Source organism: Globicephala melas, chromosome 3 (assembly GCF_963455315.2).
Source record: "Globicephala melas chromosome 3, mGloMel1.2, whole genome shotgun sequence".
Taxonomy (NCBI): domain Eukaryota; kingdom Metazoa; phylum Chordata; class Mammalia; order Artiodactyla; family Delphinidae; genus Globicephala; species Globicephala melas.
The window spans coordinates 28436929-28461473 of record NC_083316.1 but is presented as its reverse complement, the minus strand read 5'-3'; the positions used below and the strand labels follow the sequence as shown (position 1 = coordinate 28461473).

General features: G+C 40.7%; 1 protein-coding gene and 1 pseudogene across 2 annotated transcripts in view; one reads left to right on the top strand and one right to left on the bottom strand.

Moving 5' to 3' along the window:
* The window catches only part of DNAJC21 (DnaJ heat shock protein family (Hsp40) member C21), a 31958-nt gene extending 9094 nt beyond the window's left edge, over positions 1-22864 (bottom strand). For both annotated transcript variants that reach the window (XM_060295705.1, XM_060295706.1), the window contains exons 1-9: positions 22607-22864; positions 15178-15271; positions 11082-11205; positions 10647-10769; positions 9967-10271; positions 8587-8738; positions 6541-6628; positions 4195-4353; positions 3744-3786 (exon numbers count right to left, since the gene is read on the bottom strand). In XM_060295705.1, coding sequence (XP_060151688.1) covers positions 3744-3786; positions 4195-4353; positions 6541-6628; positions 8587-8738; positions 9967-10271; positions 10647-10769; positions 11082-11205; positions 15178-15271; positions 22607-22703 — 1185 coding nt within the window. In that variant the 5' untranslated portion in view covers positions 22704-22864. The remainder of the gene's footprint in view (positions 1-3743; positions 3787-4194; positions 4354-6540; positions 6629-8586; positions 8739-9966; positions 10272-10646; positions 10770-11081; positions 11206-15177; positions 15272-22606) is intronic.
* On the top strand, positions 12326-12860 carry LOC115845580 (riboflavin kinase pseudogene; annotated as a pseudogene).
* Positions 22865-24545: the final 1681 nt, after the last annotated feature.

Here is a 24545-nt window from a genome sequence, read left to right as displayed (position 1 = left end):
CAACGAGCAACTATTTTACAATCGGGAAAAAAAGAAAACACCACCAAACAGGCATGATAAAAGAAAAAACACCTGACTAACACATCTTCGCTAAATACAACTGATTTGTTTTTGTCTCAGGTAACATTTTGCCATGTCTGCTTTCTCCCTCTCTTCTTCCCATGTTCCTTCTCTCTGCACCCACCCTCCAACTATGAAAGCAAGCTGCAGGTAGATCTCACGTATCTCCTAAGAACAGAAACACTCTCCTACATAACCACAATTCCCTCTTCACACTCAAGAATTTAACACTGACATTATCTGTTACACAATCCATATCCACATTCCGGTAATGTCCTTTTTTGTAACCCCTGCATTATAGTAGATATAATCCAGGACCAATGTTGCATTTAGTTGTCAGATCTCTTTAATCACCTTTATTCCAGAACAGTACCCCCCCTCCATTTTTTTGGTCTTTCATGATATTGACAATTTGATGGCTGCTTTGTAGCACGTCCCATAGTTTGATTTTAATTACTTCCTCGTGATTAGATTCAGGTTAAACATTTCTAGCAGGAATATCATAAAGATAATTCTGTGTCCTCAATACATTATATCAGGAAGCAAAATGTCAGTTCCCATTTTTCAGTGATTAAAGTTTCATCATTTGATTAAGATGGTATTGCCAGATTTTTCTACTGTTAGTACATTTTTCTTTTTTTAATATGTGCAGAGTGTTACTTTGAGATTGTGTCAATATCCTGTTCCCTAATAACTATTCACCCAATGGATCTGGCATCTACTGATGATTCTTATGTGAACCATTTATTACACTGGTGGATACAGAACAGTGATGTTTTCTGCTTCTATTAGTCCTGCCATTTGCATTTGTGTTAATTCATATTCTTGGAATGAAGCATTCCCATCTGCTTCCTTTCTCCAACTCTCTCTTTTTCTAGGCTCAATATAGATACACGATTTTTTTTTAATAAAATAAATGTCTAAAAATCTATGACCACTATTCTTTTTGATGACTCAAATTTTCCCATATTCGGCAAGCCCTTAAGCTGACTCCTGGGTACTTCTGACTTATCCCCGTCAATTTTTGAATACCCCTTATATTTCTAGCATAGATAATGCAGGCTCACCTTGTATTTTCCCTGTTTCAGCCCTAGAATCAGCCATTTCTCCAAGGACCAAACCCTGACTCCTTTTACTGGGGAAGGGGATTTAGAGACAAAGATGTGTGAACTACATATGCTCATTGCTACTGGGTATCACTGCTTCTGGGCCCTCAGTGTATACTGCTCATGCATGTATTATTTATTTTTTTACATCACGAGCTCATACTGATACCCCCAATTCCAGTCCAACATTAGTGTTCTTCCTCTCTCTTTCCCTCAATTGATACCTGTATTTCCCTTCTCCCACAAGAGAATATGGTTCCCAACAACATTAGTATATTTGCTCTATCCTACAATACACATAAGATAGTTTCAGAAATACCACACCAATACCACCAAAATATCCCCTAAGTAAAGCTCAAGATTTCTTCTTTTAGAGTTAATTCTGTCTTTAGAGCATGTCCCAAGGATGGTGTTCAGAGCAGCACATTCTAAACTTTTTTGCGTTAATTCTTCCTTGCTGTCAACAAGGGGGTTTTGTTTGTTTACGTTCAATTTCAGCTTTGGGGGTTTTCTTTTACAATCCTTGCTGGCTTATGCAAATTTTTCTGACAACACAGAAACCTCCCAATCTGAAGTTTCATGAGTCTCAGTATCTGCTGTTTCCGGCTCTTTTACCTACCCGTACATGTCTCCACACTACCCTCCCCTTCAAAAAGAGCTTAGAAAATATCCAGGGAAAGTGCTACATAAAACTTGACCTGAATTGGGGCTGTCTCCCTGATATAATTAGAAACCATAAACAAGAGGTATCATCAAGGAATACATATAGCTTTGGAGGGAAAAAATGGGCTGGTAAACAGAAGCATTTTCCTTGGTAAGAGAATACAAATACATGTGCTTATTGTTGCAATCTTTAGGACCTATCAGGTATAAGTCCCTCTCCATTCCATTTTGTCTTCACTCCAGTGGTTCTGACACACAAGAGAGAAAGTGTTCTAAACAAATGACTACAGATTCTTTGGGTGGAAGATGATATGAGTCATTTTATAAAAGGAACATATAATTTGCTATGTGGTTTTGTAACTGAGACAAAAAGTTCCAAGTCACAATTTTAATAGTGATTAACTCATGTGTCATGTATCATTTTGGAATATGAAAGACAAAATTATCAAACATATTATAGACATTTGGATAAATAAGCCAAATCTAAAGATTTATGAAAAATTATTAGTGTATTACCTAAGTTTTCTTAAAAACATTTCCAATTTTTAAAAAGAGCTACATTTAACATTTAATACTTAATATAAGCAAATACAATTAGATTATATTAAAATAGCACAGAAATCAATTCCATTCCCTGTAGAACTACCAAATACCCTTAGTAAAATGGGCAAGTTCATTTTGTTTTTATAGATTCAAAAAATCCACAAGACTGTGTTATACATATAACAACACAATACCCTTTTATTTAATAATAATTCTTAAGATTAGAGGTTAAGTTTGGACCCCCCCAGTATGAAATATTTAAACTTGAAAAAACATTTTTTTTCAAGAATCACAATCATTACAAGTTTCTAAGCAAATGCTCCTTTTTTTAACCACTTTTTTCAATGAAGTATAGTTAATTTACAATGTTGTATTAGTTTCAGGTGTGCAGTAAAGTGATTCAGTTACACACATATATATATATTATTTTTCAGATTCTTTTCCATTATACGTTATTACAAGATATTGAATATAGTTCCCCATGCTATACAGTAGGTCCCTGTTGGCTATCTGTTTTATATATAGTACTGTGTACATGTTAATCCCAAACTCCTAATTTGCCTCACCCCCACCACCACTATCCCCTTTGGTAACCATAAGTTTGTTCTCTATGTCTGTGACTCTATTTCTGTTTTGTAATTAAGTTCATTTGTATCATTTTTTTCGATTCCACAAATAGGTGGTTTTTTATGATATTTGTCCTTGTCCGACTTACTTCACTTAATATGATAATCTCTAAGTTCATTCTTGTTGCCGCAAATGGCATTATTTCACTCCTTTTTTATGGCTGAGTAATATTTCACTGTGTATATATACTGCACCTTCTTTATCCACTCATCTGCTGATGGACAATTAGGCTGCTTCCATGTCTTGGCTATTGTAAACAGTGCTTCTATGAACACTGGGGTGTATGTTGTATGTATCTTTTCAAATTAGAGTTTTCTCCAGACACATGCCCAGGAGTGGGTAAGCAAATGTTCCCTTTCCGAAATTTCATGCATTATTACAATGATCAATCCCCAGATTTTCATATATTTCTGAGTTGAACTGTTATATTGATTTAAAAATCTTGTCATCACATGTGTCCAAATATTTTTTTTAATATGGTCCCCTCAGCTAATCTGTATTATGGGAATTCCACATGCCAAATTTTTAAACACACAGACAACAATAACTAGGTAAATTGGCCACATATATATGAGGTAAAGCACTGAAAAACCAAAATATTTTCGACTCCTTTTAATCTGTTTTACAATCAACATGAACTTAGGGAGCGACAGTCCCTCTCCTTAACACAGATTATACTGAATAAACAAGAGCACTCCAACTTTACATCTGATATTAAATGTTAATAAAACTTTTTCAACATACCTGTGCTGGTTTCTGTTTCTTTTTCTTCTGTTTTTTAGAAAGTCTAAGAACAAATATAAATCAAAACGTCAAATACTTGACTAAGTGGAAAGAAAAAATACTGAAATACTAGTGATACAAACAGAAATAAGATATTAAAACATATTTAATATCATAAAGCATTAAAATAAAAATATCCACATTGTCATTTTAGAAAAATGTAACAGTGGTTCAATTGATAGTAGTTAGCATATCAATTACCCAGTTATAAAACCGATTTTAATAGTCATAATATAGTCTATAAAAATTATATCTGACATCATGTCTTTAACCATTTCAATACTATAAAGTTCTCTTAAGTAGAAGAAACACAGAAAATATTAGCATAACAGAATAACTTCTTTGAGATAAAACAGCACTTAAATGCAATCTCTAGTGTGCTAAGTAGGTGTAGTGACATTTTTAGAAGTACTTTTGTTTTGGTGCATCCTCCGTTTCTTCCTCAGAATTGGCATCCAGACTGTTTTCATCAGTTTGAGGTCCTGAAAAATTTGCTTCCTCCTCCTCCAACTGTTGTTTTAACAAGGCAACCATTTCCCGATGCTTCTTTGATTTTTCATGATTCCTCATGCTGAAAGAACAAGCTGGTATGAGTGACTGCAATGGGATTAATTCACAAGAGTAGTTTACCTCCTTTTGCTTTTTTCCAGAGGGGTCTCCCTTCTCACTGCCACTACCCTAAATGTAAACTAAGACACACCTCTACCCTTCTGTGTGAAATTCCATAAGCAATGTCTAGTTCAGTGCCCCCATGGGCAACTAAATAACACTTCACAAAATAGAACTGACAACACTTAAGCTATGAGAGTTATATAAACTAAAAAGTAGAAAACTCGTGTCACCACTTTATCTCATCCTGTTCAGATCTGGATTTTTCTAGTTGGGGTTGCCTACTTTTCATTCCTACTAAAATTCTCTCCTTAAGACCGAGGTTCCTTAGAGAAATTGGAACATCTTGTGCCAGAAAGTGAGTGCTCAAAAATATGGCTGGGACATGTCAGAAGGACACAGGAGCCACGTTGAAGGAATTCTCACTAACCACATCTGGGAAATTTGAGCATGAGAAGGGCAACAATGAATTTTAAAGCACTGAAAAGAAATTCATACTGACAACAGACAGGTAAATGTTCTTGTGCACAGCAGAAGGTCAAATGATGACTTATGATGTAGGAGCACTGGCACTGGAAAAGCCTCGTTTCGAAATGATTATAGATAAGATTGGTACAAGCTGAAACCATCAGTGGGTGCTAAATCCAGGAAGGAAATTTTGATGAAGAGAAAGATATCTGCATGGCTTTAAAGTGTCTCCCCGCATATTAAACACGCTGCAAGGGAAAAAATACCAACTATACAGTGGAAAAACAAGACAACACCTTGACTGGATGATCAAAATGATCACCACCAATGAGGGGCAGACAGACTTCTGTCCTTCCAGATAGAAACCCTGAGAGCAACACATGCTTACACAGTACTCCAGCTAGGAATGCACAACCTGAATCTAATCATGAGGAAATGGACACACCCAAATGAGAAATAGTCTGTTTTTAAAAAACATTTTAAAGGTCAGTTCTCTTCCAAAATGTCAATGGCACAGAAACGGGAACTGGTCCAGATTAAATGAGACTAAATAAATAAATGCAATACATGATCCTAGACGAGATCCTGTATTGAAGTTGGGAAAATGCTACATAGGACATTAATACAGGATCAACTGACAAAAGCGAAATATAGGCAGCAAATGGAATAAAAGTACTACATCAACGTTATAAATTTCCTGAAGTTGACGGCTGTGATTATGTAGAAGAATGTCCTTATTCTTAAGGAATATATACTGAAGTGTTCAGAGGTAAAGGAGCACTATGTATGTAACTTACTCTCAGATTATTCAGAAAGAACCTTGTCTGTGTGTGTGGAGAGAGAACGAGCACGTGCAAATGGGGCAAAACGTGAGCAACAGGTGAACCGGGCGCTCTACAGTCTATTCATGCAACTTGTCGGTAAGTTTGACGTCCTTTCCAAATACAAAAACTACTTTTAAAGCCTCCTTCATCGTTGCTTTTGTTTCCTTGCTTGTTTCTGCCCGCCTTGCGCCACCCCTCTGGCTACGCTATCGCTCTTCCCTGGGGTTACACAGTGATGCCACTCAGAACTCCCAAGCTCCATTTCCATCCTTTGCCTCCTCCTTCTTTACTGCACGTGTTTTGCTTCTTTTCCCCTTGCTAATTCTACTCTCATCTTTTCCCAGATTCTAGCCGGCCCCTCCCCGCCTGCCTTATGATAGTATCCTTTCTAATACTGCTCTCTTCGTGACTGTTCCCCTAAGATAAAGTTCTTCGACTTCAGCAACTATACTACAGGCAGGACACATCTGAAGTTCTCGGGCTGGTGGCAACGGTCCTCACGGGAGCGTGACGGCTGGAAGTGAGTTTGCACCAACTGTGGAGAAAGATGACCGGCCTCAGTTTAGCCCCCTTGCCTGTGTGACTCTGCCTTCCTCACCAAAGCAAGCAACGTTTCTTTCTGGAGATAGCGTACACGTTTAAAAAGCAGCTATTACACAGGAACATCACATGAGTGAGAATCAGTCCAACAGGCTTACCTGCTGGTACAAATCCTTCTTCCTCCCCTGCTGGGAAGATATCCCCCAAGATGACAGGTGAGGGCTAGTGACCAACTGCTATAAGCATTTTTTTTAGGACTTTCAAAGTGCTACACTTCACCTCAAAAGAGGAGGTGAGTTCAAAGATATTAAACTTACGCCTTTTCCGTCTTGAAAGATTTGTCACATGCTGGGCAGTAAAGGCTATCATAAAGTTCTGCATCCTCAGCCTCGTCACCATCTTTACCTATGAGAGGGAAGCCTACAGTTAAGAGTCCTGTTTGATTAGAACATAAATCTAAAACATGTTAACAAGTAACATCTCTTCAGTAAGTATCTAGAGTTGCACACATATCAGAAACTAAAATTTGTTGCTTCCTCACCAAGAAAATACAATGTTACCGAGATTTGAGTTGGCCTTTTAAAAGCAGCACTGAATTATACGGGAAGGCTTCCAAACAGATCACTTTACCTTTCAAGTTCTTTTCATAAGCCTACTTAGAAGAAAATTCAAAAAATTCTCAGAGTCCTAGGTATGGGCTAATTTCAAAAAATCAAATGTCATTTTCATAGTTCTATAACAAAGCAGTTTTTTCAACAAAGGTGTTTTAGTTTATCTCTTGAGCAAGATTTGGTGTGAACACATGTATAATTGTAATCTACTCTTCAATGCTTAAATAAGCTTAGTTTATGACATTCCATCATTATTAGAAAGACAGGTCATAAAATAGTGTATTACACGTAAAGTTTAACATTATCTTTACGGACTTTTATAAACTTGAAGCTTTATTACAACGGAATAATTATTATCAATATAGACCACAAAATCTAAGCTCAGTTGAAAGTCTTTGCACAATCCCATAGTCTATCTTTATAAGAAATAAACAAGTAAACTGATTGCCATTTTGGATTTACTATGGGATCGATAAAGAACCCAAGGTATCTCTTCTATATTCTACATTTTTTTTAATAATAAGTAATGGTAATATGATTCTGAAGGACATTCTCACTGCAATCATAAATGATCAAAATACCTCCAATGTTTCGTATAAGATACTTTCTAATTATGTGTACACTTTCAAATAGTTTGATTATTCAAATAGTTAATAAAGAATGCTGGATTTGAAGTCAAAATCTGGATGTAAGAATGTTCTCATATGTTCTCAGACATATGCCAGAGCTTCTCAGTAACAAAGAGATAACTACATGAGCAAAACCTACATATAAGGGACATAGTGTGAGGATCAAGCAAGACCTTATATGTGAAAGCACCTTATAAACTGTAAAACTCTACATAATTATGCCACCTCACATTTACACAGTGCTTCATAACTATCAAGGCACTTTCACACATACTACTTGCAATTCATTAAGAAAACATTTAATTTCCTGATCACGTGGAATAAATAAAAGTCTGTCATTTTATCATTTGAGCTATTAGTCTGAAAACCAACATTTGTAAGTAAGGTAAAATTAAGTAAACCATGTTTAGATCAGTTACTTTTATTTCTCATGGAACAGCCAGAGACAGTGGAGAAAGTCAGGTATAGCAATCACTATTCTCAACAATGCCCAATCCTCTCCTTGTAAGGTAGTCACATGCCTGTGCTTTAATGATAGAGGAAGAGAAAAGACACATTTCAGGACACGAAGAGAAGCCCCTCTACAAGTCAGAAATGAGACAATTTATATATGCCAGATAGATTCGTGCACAGTATCAGCTCTTCTGGAAAGAGTTACTATTAAAACTTGACCTACTGCTTAACTGCATTTTTTAAAAATAACCAGTTACACCTGACAATATGCCCATTTCTCAATATATTTATGCAGCCAAATGGTTCAAAACATGGTCAGAAAAGAGTTCGTTAATGAAATTACTGCAATTATACTACTTCCATAGTCTACCTTCACTTGGCCATGCCAAATTATTTTTCATTTCAATTATCTGCCATATTTAAAAACTGGGAGATGGCACATAAAAATCCAGTTTTCCAGCCTCACTTTAAAAACAAACAAACCAAACAAACATGAAACTGGCAACAATCGGCCAGAACCCAGGTGTTCTCCAGATTTTCATCTGCCCTCCCATTCGTTGTTGTCTCACACCTGAGCCCTTTATGGACATCTGTGAGCATCCTGAGTGCACAACCCCTGAACACAAAAACATTTATTTTCTACAGTTTCTTAGTGAATGGAGGAAGTTACCATCCTGTCCGTCTTGGAGTTCCCGTTCTTCCGCTTCATCTTCACCTGATCCATCTCCAAACTCCTTTTCATACTGCGCCTCCATCTCCCTGAGCTCCTTCTCCAAATCGGCCACCGTCATCCAGCTCTGCTCTTTGTACTGCTCTGCCAGTCTAGACACACACAGCACAGTCTCTGCATTGGTTTTATTTATTTTGGGGGCTTAAAACCCATCCCCTGGAGAGCTTCTTCCTCCCAAATTGTCAGCGCCTACAAACTTAAAACCTGTGCTTGGCTGAAACAGGCAAAGTCACTTAAATCTGTTATCTGTTATGTGGTTGATTTTAATTGCTCCACTAGATAATGGGTTTTGAAACATATAACTCTTCGCAACTTAATAAAAGTCTTCAGGTGGGGACTTCCCTGGTGGCACAGTGGTTAAGAATCCGCCTGCCAACGCAGGGGACACAGGTTCAAGCCCTGGTCCGGGAAGATCCCACATGCCACGGAGCAACTAAGCCCGTGCGCCACAATTACGGACCCTGCGCTCTAGAGCCCATGAGCCACAACTACTGGAGCCCATGGGCCTAGAGCCCGTGCTCTGCAACAAGAGAAGCCACCGCAATGAGAAGCCCACACACTGCAATGAAGAGTAGCCCCCGCTCGCCGCAACTAGAGAAAGCCCGCGCACAGCGACAAGACCCAACGCAGCCAAAAATAAATAAATAAATAAAATTTATTTTTTAAAAAAAGTCTTCAGGTGGTTTTAAACCGTAAGTGTCATGTAAAGTGCTAATTTTTCAAAAGATGAGGTGGGTAGAACTTTCAAGAAGTGAATAGTTTTTTAAAGAATGCTATAATGCTCTGGACACAACGCCTTTACAGTGACTCAAAACAACAAAACTTTAAAGGCACTGAGATGAACTAAATATCTAAGCGTATACGGACAGAGTATTGTGTGGTACTTAAAAGCAGCTCACTGGACTGACTTCTAGGGTCCAGTTCCCACCTCTGCAATTTATTAGCTATGTGATCTTGGGCCTCATTTCCTCAAAAGAAAGGATAAAAACCCGAACTTACTTCACAGAATTGTTGCAAGAAAAGCACTTACAACACGGCCTTGTACAGAATGAGAATTCGATTAACGTCAGTTATTATTAAACGTTACAAGAGTCTGAAAAGAATCTCAAGTATAAAGGGCCTCTGAAGGAAAACATCCAACTCAAAAGAAAAATTTTTTCACAGCAGATGAAAAGACATCGTCCAATGCCAGAATGTAAAAGAAAGGGATGTAGGCAGAATGAGGATTAAACCCCCCATGAAAGCACCACGCCAGGTATCCACTGATGCTTGCTGGGACCAGCACCTACTCATAGACAGGGTCCAGCCAGCACCACATACTTGGCCTGCTTTAGCTTCTGCTGCCGCCTCATTGCTTCGGCTTTCCTCGCCTTCTCTGCGTTCTGTTCTTCCACAAGTTTTCGATGAGCCTGCACTCTTCTATCTCTTTTACGGATGAAAGCTACGAGCTGACGGACAAGCTCATTCTTCTCTTTCCTTGCTTTGTCTCGAATCTTTTTGTTCTCTTTTTCCATGGCTCGTTTCTCCCAGTGGTTTGAAGCCTGTCGTGTATCATATTCTTCTTTCCAAGCAAAGTTCTTCTGAGTGCAGAAACTCTGCCAATAAGCGTAGAAAGGATGGACTACCTAGTGACAAAGAAAACAGGTAAAATGCTAGATTTTTATTTGGATTTCTTTTTCAGTAAGGTAGCAAATATTGCTGATGCAAAACATCTAACCTCCTTTCTTCGTATATACAACTTTACTATTAATCAACAGAGAAGACAGTCCTTTGAAGGCTTTACAAAATAACTCTTCAGAATGAATTTGATGAGGAAATTAATGGAATGGGACCAAGATCACTAAATAGTGAAAAGACGGGAGGCGATCAGGAAAAGAAAGAGAGGAAGAGAGTCACAGTAAAAGACTGAGAACTAGAACCCTTCTTCTTAAAATAAAAAAATAGGGAAAAGATACACTGACAAATGCTAATTACAAAATGGCAATGAATTTTTCTTCTACCGTATCATAGTCACTCTGGGAGTCTCCAAAAGTTGGGAAATCCTCAACATCCTCTTCTAAAGAAGATTCTAGTTCTTCCTTGGCAATCATTTCAAAAACATTACGATACACTGTATAAAAGCCCTAAAAAACAGTAACAGAAACACAAATTCTTAACACTCTTGTAGTTTAATTATAGAGTAAGATTTTAAAATGCAACATGAAAAACTTTAATGTTACAGAATTACAGTCCCAAGCTCGGTCACTGAAAGTACATTTAGTTTTCAACTGAAGGTCTTTATATGCTGACAGTTTAAATATGAAAGCTCTGTTTTTCAGTTTCCAAAATGAACATTCCTTCACCTTCTATTGTAGAATAATGTTAGGAATTCTCTTTGCATTTGAGAGTCTTACTTAAGTACTTGATAAGAAATTATCAGTGAGTTCATTTCTTACCTTTTCATCATCTCCATAACCAGAGTAACAGGTCACAGTGAAATAGTGAAGCAAATCTAAGCTGTCATCTTGATACTCTCCAGCAAGCCCACCTTTAAGCAGAGCCTCTCTATGATTATCATACCTAAACCAAAAAAATTAGCGACATCAGTGAAGGCTGAATAAATAAGAATTCAAAAGGATTCCTTCCTCTGAAACAGTCAAAATATAATTATTGTACATTTTAACATGGTCAACCCACAACCAAAAAATCTGAAGGAAAATATCAACAGGCAAAGACTTAATAATCTTTCACAGAAGTGCTGATTAAAACTATGACTGCAACTCCCAGTACGTTACAGGCAGTATACGGTACTAGCCAATACGAAGAGGGGAATTTAATGAGCCAGGGAATGTCCGTGACTCTCCCAGAAACGTAGCTGCACTTTCACACGAAAGAGACCTTACTAAATAAGACAGCAGTGGACATCATCTGGCCCACAGGCTAACTACACATTTGGGATCTGGGAATTTACCAACATGGACCAGAATAAAACTCTTCTAATGTTTATGTAAACAATCTAGGAGCTTCACACACATACAACTGCCCCTCACTCTGTAAAGCTGGTTATTACCCTCATTTGATATAACAGGAAACTGAAGCTCAGCAATATTACATAACATTGTCTACAGTCATAAAGCCAATGAGCAGCAGAGCCAGAATTCAAAACCACGTGTCCTGCACCAGAGGCCCATGCTCCTCGCCACCGTGCAGTACTGCCTCCAGATGACAGGAGAGTTAATAGGCAGGGCCTTCAAACAAAAAGACAAGGGGATCCTCGGGACAAGAAAACAGCCTAAGATCTAGAGAAGAGCTAGAGTAAAAGGAAGGCAGGAAAGAATTTCAAAGTTTCCAAAGGAAGGCAAAAGCATTTCTTAAGGCCAGATTTCCAAATTCCTCAGGAGGAGAAAAATTTAGGATTCTCTGATTTTTATATAAAAGATAATTTAATAAGAATTTTCCTCCAGACGCAGCCTCTGAGTCGCCCGGCACCTTCTGTTTGGTCAGCGGCGTAAGGGTCTCGCCGAGGCGTGTCGTCCGCGCCGCTCGGCCCGTTGTACGCCCGTGCGCTCGCCCGCCCACCCGGCCCGCAGAGTTCCTGCCCGTGTCCCCCGGCTGGCCCGGGGGTCCGGGCACCGCCTCGATGGCGGCTCTGCCTGACGCGCGGACTGGACCGCAGCCCGCAACCCGAACGGACGGCGTCATGAGGCACCTGCCGTACTTCTGCCGCGGCCAGGTGGTGCGGTTCGGTCGCGGCCCCAAGCACCTGGGCATTCCTACAGCTAACTTTCCTGAACAAGTAGTAGATAATCTTCCGGCTGATGCATCCACTGGCGTATATCATGGTTGGGCCAGTGATGGAAGTGTAGACGTCCATAAGATGGTGGTGAGCATAGGATGGAACCCATACTACAAGAATACAAAAAAGTCCATGGAAGCTCATATCATGCATACTTTCAAAGAGGACTTCCATGGGGAAATTCTTGCTACCTCAGATCAGAAAAGAACTGATTCTTTAGAGTCACTTATTTCAGCAATTCAAGGTGATACTGAGGAAGCTAAGAAACGACTAGATTTACCGGAACATTTGAAACTCAAAGAAGACAATTTCTTCCAGGTTCCTAAAAGCAAAACAATGAACGGCCACTGATGGAAAAGCATCTTATTTATTCATTCACTGTTTTCTAATATTTTACTGCTCATAACTCTACAGTCTCATCTTGGTTATATTTTAAAAATCAAACATTTTCCTATAGCTGTGAATTAAACAGTCCAATGTAGTTACCATATTATGTTCCAGCTGTTCAACTAAACCCACCATGTTACAGGACTAAAAAGGTTCATTTTAAAAATCAAGATGCTTTTTTATGTAATATGTTGATTAAAATGTACCACTAGAAAGGCCTTAAGTGTTTTACAATGGGAATGAAATATATATAAATATGGGTAACAGGCAAGTAACTAGCTTGAGATGAGAACTGTAACTCTCACGGTAAAGTTCTAGCATGCGTGTGCCCGTATAGCATGCTCTGCTAGTCAGAAGGCTTAGAAAAGTAACTATATTAAGCAGAGGCTAGACAGTTTACTACAAACTTAAGGGGAAAAAATCCAGACTTTGTATTTTTGATATTTTGCACATTTATTTATTATTATAGACATGAAGACTTGAGAAATTTCATTTTAGTCAGTCATTTCCTTTAAGGGCTCAAATCACTGTACTGTGTTCCATTTTTGTTACAGCTGCCTCAGTTCTAATTGGTCTAGACTCTCTCCCTATTATTTTTTTGTTTTTCTTTTAAAACAGTAAAATGAGTGTTTTTGGAATCTCTAGCTCTCATTTTTGTCTTGTAAAACACTTCTCTCTTTCTAAGGGTAGATATTCTTCAACATTTTTCTTCACCTTTGTTTCCTGTAAACAATTGTCAGGGTCAGTTCTTCCATTTAGAATATCCAACTCTACATTTACAAAATGTAGAGTTTCATCTGCGTCTGTATCTGCCATCCCATCCCTTCACTATATGAACAGTGATTAAGCGCATATCTCTTGCATTTTAGAAAAAACGCCCAAAAGTTCATCTGTAGGTTTCCTCAAAGTTTAAATGAACACCTAGCATTTCATTTATCTGTATCAGTTTCTTAAACAACACAAAATACTTGTTTCCCCCCCAAGGAAACTATTTAAGAGCCAACTAAACTATGAACTACAAAGTCATTTGTTTTTAATGTGATTATATGCTCCTGAGCAAATGCAAACTGTTGTAGTTGTGTGTACACAATGTAATTTAAGGCTAAAGAGTGTTATCTAGAATTTTAAAGATAACTCATTATAAAACCATTTTTCCCTAATGTGCATAAATGAGAGAACTGATTTTAACAAAACTGTTTATATAATATTTAGAAGAACATCTAAAGCTAATGTTGGAGAAGGGGGAAGCAGGAATAAATTCAGTTGGATTGTTTGAGTTTTTGGTGTATGAATTTATGGTAAACAATGTAGTATGTGTCTTTTTCATTTCTTCTTTATAGAAATACTTCGAAAATGTAATTTAATGTTAGAAATCCTATACTTGAAAGAAGCCTCAATTATCAGTGGTTCTATGAAACAAAGTTAAAAACAAACATGGAAAGTGTAAAAAAGATTTGTGTTTGTGTGAGTAGCTTGTGACAGATTGTGTCCTCATTAAGTGTGAAAATTCTTTGATATTTTCACCTTACATTTTGTTAAATAACTATTGCTTTTGAAAAGCCTACAGTGTGTGGTTTAGGAGTTAGTTAATAGTGTCTACATTTTTTTAAGTTTTATATTATTTATATATTATAAGAAATAGCAGTAGGGCCATTTTCGATTAGTTGGTGTTTTCAGGCCTTGAAATAAAATCTTGACCAAGTGAAAAAAAAAAAAGAATTTTCTTTACAGCCTTTCTCTCTTGACAGCTGGCCGTGCTTGTATGCCATCACACAGAAGACTTGCACGGGTGAACTGAACACCCACCTGCTCTGCGGGATCTTGCACAGTTATGTCAGGACTTTGTAGCAAAAAGTTCACTGAGAATCTGGAAACCCAGAACTTCAAACGGAGAAATTTTTGTTTGGAAATGGCATTAAATGATTGGGTCATCATGAGTTAAAGAATCTGTCATAGATGTAGAAGCTTAACTCAATTTCTTATATAAAGTAGTTCTTGGGAAAATATTACAATTCTTGATGAAAACACTGTATCTGTTTTTTAAGGAAAAGTCAACATTCTTCCTTTTCTGACATCAGTAAATTTGTCAGACATCAAAAAGACCTTATTCAAAGAGAAGGCACTTCATAAGTATCAAAGTTATAACTATCTACGATTGCCAAGCTTTGTGTTTCATCATCTATAGTATCAGAGTTGGAGTAATCATCTCTAAGGTTCCTTCCTATCAACACACTGCATTTTATATAATGAACAGGTGACTGGTGCTTTAGAACACACCCCAAACCATTTAATATATTAAATTTTTTAAAAACCCTCTGTTGACCATTCTTCCCAACAAGATACACAAGGAGGGACAGCGTGATGCTCACCATGCTCTTTCCTGAGGGTCGCTTAGCACATCATACGCTGCTTGGATTAGTTTAAATTGTTCAGCTGCTTCTGCGGCATTATCCAGATTTTTATCTGTTAAAATAAAGGCACAGAAATTCAGTCATCAAAAAAGTAAAGGACAGACTCTAAAAGGGACCTCTTCCATCAGAAATGCCATACATAGATGAGTGTACAAAAATGAAGAAAAACAACTAAGGAAAACCAGAAAATGGATGACAGCTGATAATCAGGATCTGTTATAAGTGGGAACTTGAGTAGAAATTTCATGCTTTTCTCTAACTCTCAGTGCGTCACTGAGCACTCAACCTGGATATCCACAAACAGAAAATGCTGAGTAGTACACATTTTATTTTTAGAAGGAATAAAATACATAAATCAATCATTTATAGAAAGGCTGTTACTATTCAGTGCTAGATTATGTTTAATCCACCTTTACCACCATCCTTAAGGTTTTCTTTCTTACCAGCATATACCAAAATAAATCTCATAAACTTTACAAAGGATGTGCTAACTAATTACTTTTCCCCTAATTAGTTGTGCTTCCTTAACTGCGGAATTCAGAAAGCATCTTTGCCTCAGGGTGGTAGCCAGCTTCCAAGATGGCCCCCAAGGACCCCCACCTCCTGGCACTCATGCCCTGTGTGGTCCCCTCCCATGTCACCGGGGTTGGTCTCTGTGACCAAAAGCAGGTGGCAGGAGTGATGACGGTACAGGATATTACTTCCAAGATTAGATCATGAAAGACTGCAGTTTGCATCTTGGGTGCTCACTCTCTCTTGGATCGCTGGGAGTAGCCAGCTGCCACAGACACTCCAGTGGTCCATGAGAAGCCCACGTGGTGAAGAATGGAGGCCTCCGGCCCACAGCCAACAAGGAACTGAGGCCCGCCATTACTGTGGGGGTGAGCTTGAAAGTGGGTTTTCCCAGACAATGGTGATTCAACCTGGTGAGAAAGCTTGAGCCAAACCACCCAGCTACACCATTCTGATTCTGATCCCCAGAAACCGTGTGAGTCCGTATTATGAAAATATTTGCTAAAAAAAAAGAAAGTATTTGCTGTTTGTTGTTTTAAGCCCTAAGTTTTCAGTAATTTGTTACACAGCAGTAGATAACTAATACACTCAGAAAGTAAAATATTTTGAACCTACCGTGGAGTACATCAATGTTCTTTAAGCTACAACTCAATATCTGCCTCTAAGAAAAAAATATGACAGAAGTAGTCTTAAAACAAGGCCCTCAAGGGTATCCTACCTCCTCTTTTCAGATACCATTACACAATCCCAAGTCCTTCAAGCGGCCTTCTGCTCAACAACTGACACAGACAACACTCTCTCAAGTGCAGCAATTTGCCATAGCTCTTTTTACTAAGATGCTTTAACACAAAAAGCTTTAGATATAGAATCATGCTCCCCTGGAATTAAAAAAAAAAGTAATAAACAGAAACAAAAAAAACTGCATCACAGGAGCCTAGCTGTATAAGTAATACAACGCTGGTCTAACTCCCCTTCCACAGAGCAGCCCATGGGTCATCTCCTAGCCTACCTCTTCTCTGGACTAAATCTCCCATTTCTTATGCACACTATAATACCCTCTACTTCAAATGCTGTCAAAGACAGTGATCATCAAGGAGCCATTCATTAATTCCTTAACATTCTACTTCTAGTCACTATAGCTAATTATATTAGCTTTTAGCAACAATATCACAGTAAGTCATATTGAATTTATAGGTGACAAAGTTTCAAGTATTTTTCATATTAATTACTGACAAGAGGGACTTCCTTGGTGGCGCAGTGGTTAAGACTCCATGCTCCCAATACAGGAAGCTGGGGTTTGATCCCTGGTCAGGACCTAGATCCCACATGCATGCCGCAACTAAGAGTTTCCTGCCACAACTAAGACCCGATGCAACTAAATAAATAAATAAATATTTTTTAAAAAAATTCCTGACAAGCCAATATACCTGTATAACAAATATTTTTTTAACTCAAACATAGTACTCAATCCATTCTGTGGTAGATACTGAAGGTTAGATCATCCAACACCTCCCCCTCCTTTATCTCTTGCAGCCTTTACTGTGGAGGCTGGATAAGCTAAAAAATAAGCAAGTATTTTAGCTTATCCAGCCTCGCTTGCTGCTAGGAAGGGTCGTGACATAGTTCTGACCAATGAGATGAAAGCAGAAGTCTGTTAGTGTATTTTCTTTCCTTCCTCTTTTTGTCTTGTACATGGGCATGAGAGCTGGAGCTTCAGCAGCCATCTTGAGACCATGAAGAAAAAGTCAAGAGATTCACTGTGACATTACTTAGCCACTGAAACAATGCCAGCAGGCACCTACCTCCAAAACTCCTTGTGGTGAGAAAAATAAATTCTTAACTTACTAAGCCACTGTGGCTAGGTTTTCCATTACTTCCAATGCATACTATCAAATTCCATCTTGTTGTGGCCTTGCTGCAATTGGATTCTAAACACAGGACACCCAGTATCCTGTTTTGATAATTTTAGATTTAATTATTTTGGATTTTTATTACTACTCTGTGGCAAATACTACTAGTTGCCTACTCGATATCCATTCTCCTCTTCCTCCTAACAAAACCTGATTTTGATCACAGGGGTAATACACACACTTTAAAAATTCACCTCCCCAGACTTTCTTGAAGTTGGGGTTGTCAGGTGACCCAGTTTTAGCCAATCAGATACAAACACAAATCTACTAAGTGAAGCTCCTAGGAGAAGATTGTTTCTCCTGATCAAAGGGATGGGCCTGGGTGGCACTCACCTTATGCCCTTAACTCATCCCCTGTGTCCTGCCCAAAGCCCGGGTATACTGCCTGCCGGCAGATTATGAGGACTGAGGCAGAGACTGCTAGTTCATCCCCTTCTTCCGGTAACAACTGACTCCTGATTTTATGGGGGCACCTGATCCCCCAAATAAAGACTCCATTTCCAGTCTCCCTTGAAGCTTGGCATGACCATGTGACTAAGCTCCGGTCAATAAAATCTATAAAAGTATTCTATGGTGGCTTTAAGACTTCCTTGAAAGGCAACCAGCACACACTCTGTCCCTGCTTTAATCCTTCCTCCTCCACACTGCTGCCTGGGATCCCCTGCTGCCGTTTCAGATGGTGAGTGAGGCCTGATCTGACAGCTGCTGAGCAGAGTCCAAGGACCTCGTGGAGGAGACCTGCTACACTGGGGCTCACCTGCCTCTCTCTGCACCTCCACATGAGTAATGAACTTCTTTGAGGCTTAACTGCTTACACTTGATGAAAGGACTCAAGTCTTATGGTCAGGATGATGGACCAGGTCTTCGATGGCTTCATCAAGCAGCTGGAGCTACCAAGATGGGCCACCTCTGGATTTCTTGCTACATGAAGAAAATAAAATGACTATTTGTTTTGACCACAATTGCCAGTTTCCTGTCACGTGCAGCTGAACACAATCCTGATATGCCTCCAGGGTGACAGTCCAGCTCATGACTTCTGTGTCTTCGTCAAATCATTAATAACATTTTGGTCAGATAAACAAAAAAAGCATAGTTCAAATAGCTAGCTAGTGGGAAGCAGCCACATAGCACAAGAAGATCAGCTCGGTGCTTTGTGACCACCTAGAGGGGTGGGATGGGGAGGGTGGGAAGGAGGGAGACGCAAGAGGGAAGAGATATGGGAACATATGTATACATATAGCTGATTCACTTTGTTATACGGCAGAAACTAACACACCATTGTAGAGCAATTATACTCCAATAAAGATGTTAAATTAAAAAAAAATTAAAGCAGAAAGGCAGAAAAAGCCAGCAACTGAATCTCCTGACATGAGACAAAAAAGGCGGCTGTTTGGGGTGGTACGTGGTGGCTGTCTTCACCTTTTCATCTGTACTTTGTTGTCCTGTTTCTTCCCACTCCCTTCCTTCCTCCCTCAAAGAAGTCTGGTAAGAGCTAAAGCTTTTACACATAAAAACCCACCAGTGTACCATCTGAAAGTAAGATCTAATCACTTGCTGGAGCTTCTTTTTTAACTAGTTTTTTCAATCTGTCATATGGCTTTTTATTTCACTTAAATATACTTGTAACTGGTTGACCAGGAGGTTGAACATGACTGCAGTTGAGTTAACAAGCAATCATAAAAAATGGAAAGCCCACCTTAATTATTAGCCAAATGCAAAAGCCACAGGTATTGCAAATCCAGTCATTAAAGTTTAAAAGGCATTCTCATACTATCCTGTGCTTTTCTCTTGATCCATTCACACCGTCTTCCACTTTGTCCCAAATGTTTTCACACTACCTTCTAGAACATTTCATGGACTGTGCCTTTTAAGTCCTGCCTTGACTGAAGCCAGGTTCCCTGAGAACACCACTTCCCTACAGGCCTCTCGGGCTCTAGCACAGCTGTCACACAGCAGGTTCGGTGGTAAAGCTGACATCCTCCTGGTCACTGATTCTCTATTCACCCCTGAGGACAAACCAGCATTCCATCGAGATTCAGGCCATTTGGCCATCTCTCCGTCTTCCCCTCCTTCTCACTGTCCACTCGCCTCCCAACTACTCCCCCTACTCACTGAGGATTTTAGCATGTGACTCAGGCTCCACCCCCAGGTCCTATCCTCATCCTAGTCATGTCAGTGTCCTGGACCTACTGGTCTCCCTACCTCCAGCCTTGCCCTCTCCAATCCATTCTCCCCACTACAGCCCGAGAGATACAAGAAAAATAAAAACCTATCATTTCTCCTGCTTCCAACCCTTCAATGGCTTCCCAACACCCTTAGGTTAAAACCCAATCTGCCTAATGCAGGTTACCACAACCTTCAAGACCGGGCCCCTGCTCACCTGGGCAGGCTCACCTCTTTCCCTTCCTAGACTCTGCCGTGGCCTCTCTTGCCTTCCACCTCCTGTATTCCCTGTGTTCCCGCTTTAGGTCTCGACCTAGATGTCACTTCTTCAGGGATGCACATCTATCCCACCCACTAGAAAACCCAGTCCAGATTGGTACATGTGCTCATAAGCACCTTGTATTTGCCCTCATACTGCCCTTATCTCACCGGATGAAAAGTGACTGCTTTCCTCTGTGTTTCCCAGAAGACAGCAGGGCCAGCAGGGCAGGGACCACCCCTGTCTCGTTCCACAGTAAGGTGTTCAGGGAACAGTCGTCAGATGAATTACTGAGAGCCTGGCTTTCACAAGGAGTAACCTCACTACGCAGTGCTATTGACCCTACTGGAAATCATTCTCAGTTCCTCAATAACAGAAATAAAGGTAATCTCTTTCTTTTTTAACAATGAAAATGGGCAGCCTTTCTATATGAGGTACGTATTAGTCTTTGAAGCACAGCCCATATGTCTTCTAACATCTAACACAGTACCTTACACACAGAATGAAATTAAACATTTGCTGAGTGTCAAGACTTAACAAATTAATGAGCCAGCAAAGCAAAGCATATCAAAATCATGCATCTCCTGGGACAGTATTTACCCCTTATATGTATAGGCATTTTCAAACCAAGATATTTAGGATGTTACGAATTCTGATGACATTCAAAGAAGCTATTCACATCTAGTTACTAACACATTTGGTTTCAAAATAGTTAACTGATATTTTAGTAACATTTGCCTTCTTCTTTGCACTGATTTCCAACTAGTCACCAAATCTGGTAATTTTTCTTTTGCAACTTCTCTTCATCCCAGGCCTTACCCTTCCCACTGACCCCAAGCCTAGTTTTGGCCCATTGGTGCCCAAGGCGGACTCTACCTGACTTCTGTCTCTACCCCTCCTCATACTACTAAGCTGCCTTCATAGCACCTTCCCAAGACATCTTAATAAAACCAGCCTCAACTCTCCACTATTGGATAAACAAATTTCACAGTCCTTCGCCTAACATTCAAAGCCCCTTACAGTCTAATCTCAAACTTCTACTCAAAAACGTTTTAATACTGTCATCAAAATTATATATGCACTTGGTGACAAGCAGTAATCCTCTTTCCCACCCTTTCCCACCCAGAGTCAACAAATTCTTAACTCGATTTCTAACGGTAACCCCTATTACTCTTACACTAATTTTGGACCTATTAATTTTGGATATAGCTAATGACTTCTTAATGAACATTTAGCTCATTTACCTCTTCCCTTCCAATATACATCAGATTTTTTTTAGTTCCTCTGTTGGTCATCATTACAACTTTAAGCAACAAACCCATACCTTTATTTCCCGTTCCATCAACTATAACCATTACCTTCTGACTTTGGGTCCCGAGCCCTTTCTTCAGCTCTTCTCTCAACCCATATTTTCAGACTTCCGATAAACACTGCCTTCGGTCGAACTGTCCCCTAGGCCATCTTTGGGACACTCAGTGCTCTTTCCCATACTGTTATATTCACTTCTCTCAATCCCATTCCTCCAGCATCCAGCTAATGGCTAGACTCCTCTGCCAAGGGGGAGCCTCACTGCCTTTCAGTACATAGTGGACCCTGAATTCCTGGGGCAGTTATTAGTTGTTCTATCAACACAACTACCAATTATATATGCTATGCTATTTTATTTGCATTTGTATTTAACTTTTCGTGTGTGTAAGGCATGTTTTCCAAACAAGACTCTGAGGTTTCCATCTTAGCATTTTAGAGACTCTAGAAACATGCTTATGGACTAGTACTAATACGAAAGCCTCTTATAAACCTCAAAAAGCTGAGATTCAAATTCTTAGTTCCCCAGTCTAGAAGATCAAATTACTTCACGACAGTCACAAAGGGCTGGACTACAACCAAATAAAACATCCAAAGGAAGCACACTTCTAAGTAAACACATGAACTTCACTAGGGAAGACACTCAAAATCCGAAGTGAAGTACAGGGTCTTTTCTCCGAAAGAGAAAAAAAAAGGCATAGCCATTTAAAAGACATTTCACTACCTCCTTTGTCTTAATTACATTTAAGTAGCTGGGATTCCTTGATGAAGCTAAGGGCCGCCGAGGAGAAGCCCGGGGAAGCCGAGCTGCAGGGGAGTCCAGCAAGGGACTAGCCTGAGGCAGGACTGGGTTAAGAGCTCGCGACTCCTCCCCGCTCGGGGCCGTCTGCGAAGGAGTGGGAGGGGCAGGGAAGTCTCTAGGACATTTATCTTTCCCCAGCCGTTAGCCACGCGGGAACCGGGGGGAGGGGCGTCTAGGAAGGGACAAGGTGCTCGGGGCTCGAGTGAAGCCTGGGGGTGGAGGGCTGCGTCCACCGAGGAGCCGAGGACGCTCATCGCCAGAACTGCGCAGGGGCCACCTGACCGGGCGCCGGCCCGATTTCCAGGGCGAGGGGAGTTACCGAGCGGGCAGCTCCGGGCACAACCAGGTCCCTGGAGTTACCCTAGGGAGAGGGTTGAGAAAGGTCGCGAGGGCCAAGGCTTCTGCGAGGGGCCACGGCGGTTGCGGAGTAGTTACCCGGGTGCCATTTCAGGGCCAGCTTCCGATAGGCCTTCTTGAGCTCCTCCTCGCTGGCGTCGCGCCGCACCCCCAGCGCCTCGTAGTGACACTCCATCGTCCGGCCGGGCGGGGGGCTCAGGCCGGGGCCCGGGGCGGGGCCGGTGCCCGGGCCCGGGCCCGGGCCGAAGTGGTGGTGGTGGCGCTGGTGGTTCTCTCCTGTGGCAGGAGCCCGGCGCCCGCACCGGGCCAGCCAGCGAGCGCGGCGGCAGCGACGGCGGCACGGGGCGACGGCGGCGCGCGGCGGCGAAAGGCGGCGCCGGTTGCGGCACGCGGGAGCGCGGAGGGGGCGTTACCGGAGGCCGCGGCTCCGCATGGGCTGGGGGAGGACCCTGTTCCGGAAATAGCCGCGCAGGAGGGAGGCGGAGCCGCGGAGGGACGGAGGTGGGGCCTTAGGAGAACGGAGGCGGGGCCACGGGAGGCGGGGCCCCGGTGGGTGTTATTGTGAGGGACACAGAGGGCAGTCAGAGTGACACCAACTTGACAGCCGACCTGAGAGCTAAGATAGGAGTCTCATGGGATGATATTCTGGAAAACATCTTGTGGTTCTTTAACGTGAGCCCCAATTTTACAGATGAGGACGACACTCAGGTAAGTGGTTTGCTCAAGCCTCCCCAATCAGTGGCAGGATTCGGTTGGATCGAATCCAGGTTTTTTTAACTCTTCAGATATCTTCGGTTACCACTTAATGAGATCTCTAATATTGCTTGTCCTGACCAATGTGCATGAGAAATAAGAGTAGATGACTTAAACTGAAACAATTTAAGAGGAAGCATCAACACGTTTTGAAGTAACATAGTACTACATGTTTTACCACCAATGTGAATGAAATTGTGCTGGTCCACCCATCCATCACTCTTTAATCCTAACTTTTTGGCCTCTAAACCTACATTTCCAAGATTGGTTTACTTTAAGAATGAAGTTAAGGGAATTCCCTGACAGTCCAGTGGTTAGGACATGGCGCTTTCCCTGCCAAGGGCCGGGTTCCATCCTGGTCAGGGGAACTAAGATCCCACAAGACCAGCGGGCCGCCAAAAAAAACCAAAAAATGCAGTTAAGAGATAGTATTTAACCAATAGGTTTTGGTTGATCTAACTGATACACTGTATTATGGGATGTAAGATCTGAACAACTGTTCCAAGCAATTTGATAAGGTGTCAAAATACTATCCTAATTGTCGTTAAAATGCCTCAGTATAGGGCTTCCCTGGTGGCACAGTAGTTAAGAGTCCTCCTACCAACGCAGGGAACACAGGTTCGAGCCCTGATCCAGGAAGATCCCACATGCCGTGGAGCAACTAAGCCCGTGTGCCACAACTACTGAGCCTGTGCTCCAGAGCCCGTGCTCTGCAACAAGAGAAGCCACCGCAGTGAGAAGCCCACGCACCACAATGACGAGTAGCCCCCACTCATTGCAACTAGAGAAAGCCCGCACACAGCAACAAAGACCCAACACAGCCAAAAATAAATAAATAAAATTTTAAAAGAAATCCATCAGTACACCAGAATATTTCACTGTAATGTGGAATGTTTACATATATCAGCTGTTAGATGTAGGTTGTCTTTGTCAACCACGTATGGTTAGAGAGAAGGGCTGGCTCTGTTGCTAACAAATATCTATTGTACAGGGTTGGGTATCCAAAGTTTAGGAAGCTGTCCCTTTCTTCCTTAATACCCTGCCCCCTGCACAATCAAAACCAACCAACTCTAAACCTCATCAAGTTTCTAGGCACAACACTGTCCAACCCACTACTCAAAATTCATACTTGCCTCTTTTCCAAAGGAATATACTATATGGTCTTGGATTGTAAATTGGTAATAGGTAGGGATTGAGAAATTTGAGTGCAATGAAAAACAGGACCTTTCCCCATCTGAGAATGGAATTAGGGGAGGGGGGGTTG